Source organism: Convolutriloba macropyga, chromosome 5 (genome assembly GCF_964194025.1).
Source record: "Convolutriloba macropyga chromosome 5, txConMacr16.3, whole genome shotgun sequence".
In the NCBI taxonomy this organism is placed as follows: Eukaryota; Metazoa; Xenacoelomorpha; order Acoela; family Convolutidae; genus Convolutriloba; species Convolutriloba macropyga.
In genome coordinates, this window is record NC_134472.1 from 44,531,057 (window position 1) to 44,540,965 (window position 9,909).

The 9,909-nt window shown below is 37.1% G+C and overlaps 1 protein-coding gene across 1 annotated transcript in view; it reads left to right on the forward strand.

The window, feature by feature from the left end:
• LOC142339410 (methylenetetrahydrofolate reductase (NADPH)-like) overlaps positions 1-9,909 on the forward strand; it is a 177,246-nt gene extending 167,337 nt beyond the window's left edge. Inside the window, exon 11 of the mRNA XM_075389428.1 lies at positions 9,387-9,909. Coding sequence (XP_075245543.1) covers positions 9,387-9,557 — 171 coding nt within the window. The 3' untranslated portion in view covers positions 9,558-9,909. The remainder of the gene's footprint in view (positions 1-9,386) is intronic.

Sequence of the window (9,909 nt, forward strand, 5' to 3'; positions counted from 1 at the left end):
GGGAACATCAAAATCAATAAAAAAATGTGACTTTTTTTCAAATTTACCAATCAATTACTTTTTCACCACGCCTATTTAGGACAGCACCTTGACAGCAAATGCAAGGGGGTTACAGCGTAGGAAAAATAAGCCTACGCTTGAAAAAATTGATAGTATTTTAGAAGATATGAGCATATTACTGAATTGTACCCCTTTCTTTGAGCTAGAAGCAGAGCCCGAGTTCTGTAGAAATCAAGCATAATTGAGTAGAACAGCCAAGCTAACGTGTTTGTGCTAAAAACTTAGGTCCACATAGTAGTTCTTCGTCACGGCAAGCCTTCATGGGGAGGTGGGAATAAACTCCACCTCACCATGAAGGCTATGATGTTTTGAGTGGTTTGACAAAATGCAACACACACACAGAAAACTGTTGAAATTTTCAAAAATGAAAACTTGTTGAATTAACTATTACCATCGCCAACATTGGCTTCAAGGACAAGAAAGTGGTGTAGACAATGCAATTTAATCAGGGAAAGGACGTATCATTGAAATTTTAACATTCCATCTACAAAGACAGAAAAAAAGGCAAGTTTTCGATGACTTGCAACAAAATAACATACTAAAAAGCAAGTGCCGATTAACCAATGATAAAGGAGAGCTCGCCCATTACTGATTTTGATGAAATGCGTGTTTGATCACAGAAATTAAAGCAATACTCATGCAGAAATTGCACAATTTCTGAAAAACAACGTTGCTTTTGTTATTTCGTCCAAGAAAATCTTCTTAGAAACCACGCAAGACTGAGTGGCTAATCAATTGAAAACTGGTTTCCAGATGTCTAAAATGATCTGTTTAGAGGCTTATTTAATCGAAAATCTGATGGTGATAAGCAAAAAAGCCAAAGGATTGAGAGAAGTCAGTTGGTTAACAGATGGTACCAAATGGAATAACTTCTCTGCCGTTTCACGTTTCGCTAAAATACAACATCAAAACGTGTATAGAATTAGTACAATGAGTATATATATAAAAATACTCCTCATTAACTGAGCAATATAAAACACTACAATTTATAATCATAACTTAAAAAATTCAACTTATCTATGTCACTGCCGAAATAACCGAAAATGGCCGAAAATCGAGGTTCGGCGCATACAGAGCAAAAATTGACCACTCCAACTCCGTAAAACCATATACCGGTTCTATATATGTATAATCCAGTTTTCCAGAGATCTATTTGATGCAGCAATAGTAGTTTTTGATTTAATATATAAGGAAGAGAGATTGGATTCAAGTTGATCAACTTTAAAACCACTGCCTTTCTTGTTGTTATGATTTAAAGAAATTAAAGTCTCTTGAAACCGTTTTTCTGAAACTTCAGAATTGATATTCAATTCAGACAACGCAATTGGTTCACAAATTACTTGTTCGATTTAGAAACATCAGTAGGGCTGAAGAGTGGGAAACCTTTATATTAAACTTAACGGTAGCTTTGCTAAAATTAATAAACGGCAGGAAATAGTTCCATAAATGTTTGTTTTGTCCTCTATACTTTCTAGAGAGACCAGTTTCGGAAAGATGCACCTAAAACTAACAGGCAAACTTCAATTCGACGGACAGGGTTTTGAAGCAGTGCTCATGTTGGAAAATGGAATTAGTTCGAATTAAGAAAAATAACAATCTGATTCTGAGACTTTAAATAAAGGGAAGCTAAATGAGGACCATATGTCGTTACCGCTTCTTTATACGTATAATCCAGTTTTCCAGAGATCTATTTTTTGCAGGAATAAAATTTTTTGATTTAATATACAGGGAAGAGTGATTGCATTCAAGTTGATCCACTTTATAACCACTGCGTTTCCTGTTGTTATGATTTAAAGAAATTAAAAACTCTTGAAACCGTTTTTCTGAAACTTCAGAATTGATATTCAATTCAGACAACCCAATTGGTTCACAAATTACTTGTTCGATTTAGAAACATCAGTAGGGCTGAAGAGTGGGAAACCTTTATATTAAACTTAACGGTAGCTTTGCTAAAATTAATAAACGACAGGAAATAGTTCCATAAATGTTTGTTTTGTCCTCTATACTTTCTAGAGAGACCAGTTATGGAAAGATGCACCTAAAAATAAACGGCCAAATTTCAATTCGACGGACAAGGTTTTGAAGCAGTGCTCATGTTGGAAAATGGAATTAGTTCGAATTAAGAAAAATAACAATCTGATTCTGAAAGACTTTAAATAAATGGAAGCTAAATGAGGACCATATGTCGTTACCGGTTCTATATACTCATAATCCATTTTTCCAGAGATCTATTTTATGCAGGAATAAAATTTTTTGATTTAATATACAGGGAAGAGTGATTGCATTCAAGTTGATCCACTTTATAACCACTGCGTTTCCTGTTGTTATGATTTAAAGAAATTAAAGTCTCTTTAAACCGTTTTTCTGAAACTTCAGGATTGATATTCAATTCAGACAACCCAAATGGCTTCCAAATTACTTGTTCGATCTAGAAACTTCAGTGGGGCTGAAGAGTGGGAAACCTTTATATTATACTTAACCGTAGATTTGCTAAACTTAATAAACGGCAGGAAATAGTTCCATAAAGGTTTGTTTTGTCCTCTATACTTTGTAGAGCCCAATTTCAAAAAGATGCCCCTAAAATTAACCGGCAAACTTCAATTCGACGGGCAGGTTTTTGAAGCATTGCTTATGTTTGAAAATGAATTTAGTTCAAATTAAGAAGAATAACAATCTGATTCTGAAAGACTTTAATAAATGGAAGCTAAATGAGGACCATATGTCGTTACCGGTTCTATATATGTATAATCCAGTTTTCCAGAGATCTATTTGATGCAGCAATAACAGTTTTTGATTTGATATGTAAGGAAGAGAGATTGGATTCAAGTTGATCCCCTTTGAAACAACTGCGTTTCCTGTTGTTATGTTTTAAAGAAATTAAAGTCTCTTTAAACCGTTGTTCTGAAACTTCAGGATTGATATTCACTTCAGACAACCCACTTGGCTCACAAATTTCTAGTTCGATCTAGAAACATCATTAGGGCTGAAGAGTGGGAAACCTTTATATTAAACTTAACCGTAGCTTTGCTAAAATTAATAAACGGCAGGAAATAGTTCCATAAATGTTTTTGTCCTCTAATTTTTCTAGAGAGACCAATTTCGGAAAGATGCACCTAAAAATAACAGGCAAACTTCAGTTCGACGGACAGGGTTTTGAAGCAGTGCTTATATTGGAAAATAGAATTAGTTCGAATTAAGAAGAATAACAATCTGATTCTGAAAGACTTTAAATAAATGGGAGCTAAATGAGGACCATATGTCGTTACCGGTTCTATATACTTATAATCCAGTTTTCCAGAGATGTACTTTATGCAGGAATAATAGTTTTTGATTTAATATATAGGGAAGAGTGATTGCATTCAAGTTGATCCACTTTAAAACCACTGCGTTTCCTGTTGTTATGATTATAAAGAAATTAAAGTCTCTTTAAACCGTTTTTCTGAAACTTCAGAATTGATATTCAATTCAGACAACCCAATTGGCTCACAAATTACTTGTTCGATCAGGAAACATCAACAGGGCTGAAGAGTGGGAAACCTTTATATTAAACTTAACCGTAGCTTTGCTAAAATTAATAAACGGCAGGAAATAGTTCCATAAATGTTTGTTATGTCCTCTATACTTTCTAGAGAGACCAGTTTCGGAAAGATGCACCTAAAATTAACAGGCAAACTTCAATTCGACGGACAGGAATTTGAAGCAGTGCTTATGTTGGAAAATGGAATTAGTTCGAATTAAGAAGAATAACAATCTGATTCTGAATAACAATCTGATTCTGAAAGACTTTAAATAAAGGGAAGCTAAATGAGGACCAAATGTCGTTACCGGTTCTTTATAAGTATAATCCAGTTTTCCAGAGATCTGTTTCATGCAGGAATAATATTTTTTGATTTAATAAATAGGGAAGAGTGATTGCATTCAAGTTGATCCACTTTAAAACCACTGCGTTTCCTGTTGTTATGATTTAAAGAAATTAAGTCTCTTTAAACCGTTTTTCTGAAACTTCAGGATTGATATTCACTACAGACAACCCAATTGGCTCACAAATTTCTTGTTCGGTCTAGAAACATCATTAGGGCTGAAGAGTGGGAAACCTTTATATTAAACTTAACCGTAGCTTTGCTAAAATTAATAAACGGCAGGAAATAGTTCCATAAATGTTTGTTTTACCCTCTAAACTTTCTAGAGAGACCAGTTTCGTAAAGATGCACCTAAAATTAACCGGCAAACTTCAGTTCGACGGACAGGGTTTTGAAGCAGTGCTTATGTTGGAAAATGGAAATAGTTCGAATTAAAAAGAATAACAATCTGATTCTAAACGACTTTAAATAAATGGAAGCTAAATGAGGACCATACGTCGTTACCGTTTCTATATACGTATAATCCACTTTTCCAGAGATCTACTTTATGCAGGAATAATAGTTTTTGATTTATTATATAGGGAAGAGTTATTGCATTCAAGTTGATCCACTTTAAAACCACTGCGTTTCCTGTTGTTATGATTTAAAGAAATTAAAGTCTCTTTAAACCGTTTTTCTGAAACTTCGGGATTGATACTCACTACAGACAACACAATTGGCTCACAAATTTCTTGTTCGATCTAGAAACATCATTAGGGCTGAAGAGTGGGAAACCTTTATATTAAGCTTAACCGTAGCTTTGCTAAAATTAATAAACGGCAGGAAATAGTTCCATAAATGTTTGTTTTGTCCTCTATACTTTGCAGAGCCCAAATTCAAAAAGATGCACCTAAAATTAACCGGCAAATTTCAGTTCGACGGACAGGGTTTTGAAGCAGTGTTTATGTTGGAAAATGGAAATAGTTCGAATTAAGAAGAATAACAATCTGATTCTGAAAGACTTTAAATAAATGGAAGCTAAATGAGGACCATACGTCGTTACCGTTTCTATATACGTATAATCCAGTTTTCCAGAGATCTACTTTATGCAGGAATAATAGTTTTTAATTTATTATATAGGGAAGAGTGATTGCATTCAAGTTGATCCACTTTAAAACCACTGCGTTTCCTGTTGTTATGATTTAAAGAAATTAAAGTCGCTTAAAAGCGTTTTTCTGAAACTTCAGGAATGATATAAAATTCAGACAACCCAAATGGCTCCCATATTACTTGTTCGATCTAGAAACATCAGTAGAGCTGAAGAGCGGAAAAATTGATGCTAAACTTTACAGTAACTTTGCAAAATTTAAAATTTAAACACTTTGAAAAAATGCTGGACGCTGCCTAATAAATGTGTTGATGTTTCTCCTAAAGTTTGTATTTGTGTTGTGTTTTAGTTTCTGCTAAATTTTTGTTGTTTCACTGCCGAATGCAATGAAAGTTATTTTCAGGTAACCACACCTGAACTTGTTCAGGTGAAAATTTACCTGAAATTCAGTTCAGGTGTATTTCAGGTGCTTTTACACCTGAACTTCACCTGAACTTCTAGTTACCTGAACTTTTTTTAGTGTGTATTCACATAATTGGATCGCAGTCATGAAATTGGTATTGTTGCTGCTCAAGAATTTTCGTAGAACCAATTTGTACGTCAGTGTGGATCTTCTTCTGGAATTCTTTTACTAATAATCTTCAAGAACCTATTAGTCTTTGAAAATTGTATTGTTTTTTCCTCTTGGCGATAACAATGTTCTTTGTGATAAACTATGGCTAATCTAGTTGAGCAGTGACAAATAATAAATCAAACCATTGAGTTGAGTCCGTGGGAGGGAGCTCGTCAAAACCGGTCAGATCCTAATTTTTCAGCCCACCCACAGCCGCCCTTTATGTTGATTGGATCTACGAACCATATGATTGGTTTTTGAGTGCTTTGGTTTTTGAAGTTTTCTCGCATTTTGGCCATGAAATACAACCTAAGAACCAATGCACTTTCAGCTCTTCTAGAAAAGTCTGAGGAGAACGATGATATAAGCAATGATTTATCCCTAATTCAATGTTCCTCGAAAATAGTACTTCTGAGGAAGAAACCACTACCAGTTCAAGAAGGAACGTCATGGTCAACTCCGCATCTTGCTTATCGCAGTAGTCTAGTGAACAGACAGTTTTTGATGACAGTCCTTGTTTCCAGATACCAGTTTGAACAATACTTTTTATCCAATAAAAAGATAATCTCCATAAAGGCTCAATACTTGAGCATGATTTTTTGAAGTCCAAAGTGAGGTATTTGCAATGGGGTTCCAATAAGATGAACGGCTCTAAATCAATTTGGGCATACTCGCAATTCAACTCTATTTTTTCAAAGAACCAAAAAGATAGCAAAAGCTTTTTCTGCTCGCATGGATGATTTGGCGTAATCTGAAATACTGGGACATGACTCAACAGGCCCCAGTAACAATCCAAACGAATTATCAGATCTACAAACTAAAAGTAAAAAGATTGCAACCCAGCGCTATGCCGCTGTAAAATTTCGTTGGCCATGATCCGAAATTTTCAAGCTAATCATAGCAGACTGCGTCTCAAATCCTGACTCTGTTGAAAAATGGAAGTTTTTTTTTGCAATAACCCAATGTCTTTTTTGTGCTTCCATGAGACGCTGAAAAACAGAAGCAGCAACAAATTTAATAATGAACAGTTTTGAGCGATGGGGAGCGTGTGAGTATGTTGCTCTTTGGTATGATGCGCATTCGATGGACGTAAAAACAACGATACAATTGAGGCGCTTGCTTTCCGTGCCGGACACTTTGTCTTCAAAGACAATGCGGCCAAAGTTTAGTTATCAGAGTGAAAAACACCCGACAACAGAAAGCCCTCAGCCAACTCAAAAAATGCAGCTGAGTGAAAGGCAAAGCAAACCCTGAATTCGATAGAAAACTATAGCTCCCAAGCTTATCGATTTGATGAGGCAAGTGTTTTTTACAACTTAACTTCTTTTCCAATTTTACAGCCGCTGGGCCGTCGAAAATGTACCCAGAGCATCTTCTTCCCGGCGTCAATTGTTCTATTTCTAATCAATTCAAGCGGACAATGACATGCCTAAGCAAATTGGTAAACCTGGCCAGCAGAGGCCAATTCCCAAGTGTTGTCGCTCAATTTTTTGCTTGTTTAGAAGGCTGGAAAAAAGGAAATCTGGCGCTAGACCTATAGGCGAAGTTATTCGGCTTCTCGTTGCAAAGTGTATTGCTAAAGAATCAGCTTCCGATGCGCTTGACTTATTTTTAGCTAAGGAGCTTGGAGTTGCTGTTAAGGGAAGAGCCGGGAGCATAGTGCGCGCCACAAAAGTAACCTTTTAAAAATGATCAAAACCAAAAGTAGTCGATATACTCCAAATTGATATCAGAAACGCATTTCATTTAGTCAAGCGTAGTGTTATCCTTAACCCAAGGAAATCTTTGATGCTTAGTATGTCCTTTGCCCAATTTTTTTACTATCATCATATTATTTTATTCAATAGCTCAACGGTTGGCAGTCAGTCGGGGGTTGCAACAGGGAGATCCATTGGGTCCTTTTGTTCTCCTCGGTCATCTGGCCTGTTATTACTGAAATTGAAAGCGGAATACCAAGCCCTTTACGTCACTGGTATCTTGATGACGGCATTATTTCAGAAGGCGATCTACGTAAAGCGTTGGAAATTTTAACACTATCAGTAGCAAACTGTGGTTTGAAACTCAGGAAGGATAAGTGCAAGCTATGGTCGAGAGAGAGCATGAACAAAATCGGTACTTTGATCATGAGGAGCAACTTAGGAGTTGATGTCTTGAGAGCTGCTATATGATCTGATGGTTTTGTTTCCTCTTGTGCATTGAAACACGTCAAAAAAATCAAAGAGGAACTTCTCGACATTTTACCTTGTTGACGGTCAACAATGTCCTCCTGGTATCCTGTGTTAATGCCTCGGTGCATTCAAAATGTTCTACCCTTTGCTTTGCAGTTCTCCGTCAGATGATTCTATCTTGTAGAAACTCTAACATTGCCATAATCCAATTGAAGACATCTCATTTCTAAAAACAATTGAAGGATTAGATGAGGTTGAGACCACGCAGCCCTCAAAGTTTTCTTCAGGAGGAACTTGACCACTCAGTTTATGACAACTTGTTGGGCAAACGTACATCCAACTTCCACAAGAGAAATTGCTTGTTCGCTGTCTCTTTCTCTGCCACAATTGGGTGCCTGGTTATCGGCAGCCCCCATTCCAGATCTGCGGCCTATTTCAGAATGAATTTCATGCTGTTAAATGCCGTGTGCGTGTCAAAGTGTACGACAACGAGAGAATGTTCTTTTTTTAAATCTGGGGCTCTGAATGTAATGGGCGACCAAGCCGTACCATGCCCTGCTATGGGGGATATGATTGCTCATCATAATTGTAATTGAGACAAAATTGGTTCATCTTTCTCGAGCGCACATTTGTCACCCACCTGTGAGCAGAACATTTATTACCCGACAACTCCAGACCGGGCGAGATATTCCTACCCCCTATGGAGGGTTGGTCAGCCAGCAGCTTTGGATGTTTCCGTCACTTTTCCATTGCAACCAATCGGCGGATGGCAGAGGCGGCGGAGAAATGTGGTTTTGCCCTGTCAGGTGCTGAGGACAGAAAGTACGAACCGTACGCCCACAGTTCTTATGGCCCTCAAACGAAACGCCAGTCTTGATGATACTGGCAGTTTTCAGTCTGCTGAGTTATCTCTGGCTTTCAGTAAGCTATCTCAACCAGTTAGCTGTTACAGTTTTTCGCGGGTTTACTATTTTGCTGATTGCAAGAGATATAGCAGATGTGGAACGTGATCAGGCCTTTGAATCCGTATCTCGCCTGTTGAAAGTGGAGTGTTCTTTGAACAATATTTCACCCAATGAGCGGGGACAGTCAATACTGCTGAGTTTTGTCTCACCCAATGGGTGGGGAGCTCAACATTTTCTGTCTGATCATTTGGGTTGTGAACCAGTGGCTAGAAAAAATTGGACGCGAGAACAGGAGAGCTAGCTCTTGAAGTTTTTCCAAGAAGGTAACGTGCGGGATTTCAACTGATTTGAACTGAGCTGATAATATCAATGATCGGTTATGAACCAGGAGTTCATTAATTTATATCCGTCTCACTTGAAAATTAAATAGACATACCGAAACATGCATTTTTTGCTCCATTTTGGTTTAAATAGCTCCACATGTATATAGGATACATTTTTGATCAATGGGTCTGTTAACAGACCTGAGGTACTAATAAATGCTAAGGTTTTGTGGTTGTCCTTTCATGTGGCAATTGATCATTTTGACGTCAACATTCTGGTGACCCGTCATGCATTTTTATTGCTATGCAACTCCCAGAATCTAATGGGGAACAATATTATATGCAAACAAGACCTTTCGACTTGTTTTAGGATTTACCAAAGCAACTTGAGATGCAAAACGGTCAGCAGGATTGCGCGGCCCTGCTCAAAGCTCATCCGGAAAACCGAATCATGAACTCAAGCCGTGTTTCGAGCAGATCTACAAGCAGGAAACCTTCGCGGAACGTCTCTTATTCCATATTACCATCTCATGCGGAGTAGAATTGGCGTGGGGAAGAGTTCTGCGGAACCAAAGAAAGCCGGAGACTCATTTTTGATCCAGATATTCGGTTCTTAAAACAGTATCACAAGCTTGCTAAAGCGGGCTTTTTTTATCAGTTTTCTATTCCTTACTTGACTTTGTATATGCTAAAGAGCCGAAAGTCACTTAGCATTCTGTGTGAATCTACTGGACTACTCAAACAACTTGATAAGTATTAAGGTTTCTAGTGGTTAAATACAAAAGGTGAAAATATTAGTCAAGTACTTGCTTTTGCCAAAAAAGATGCTTCCATAAGAGTTTTACGAATTTCTACATTTGTATCTTCTTGTAAATAGATTATTACGAAGACTC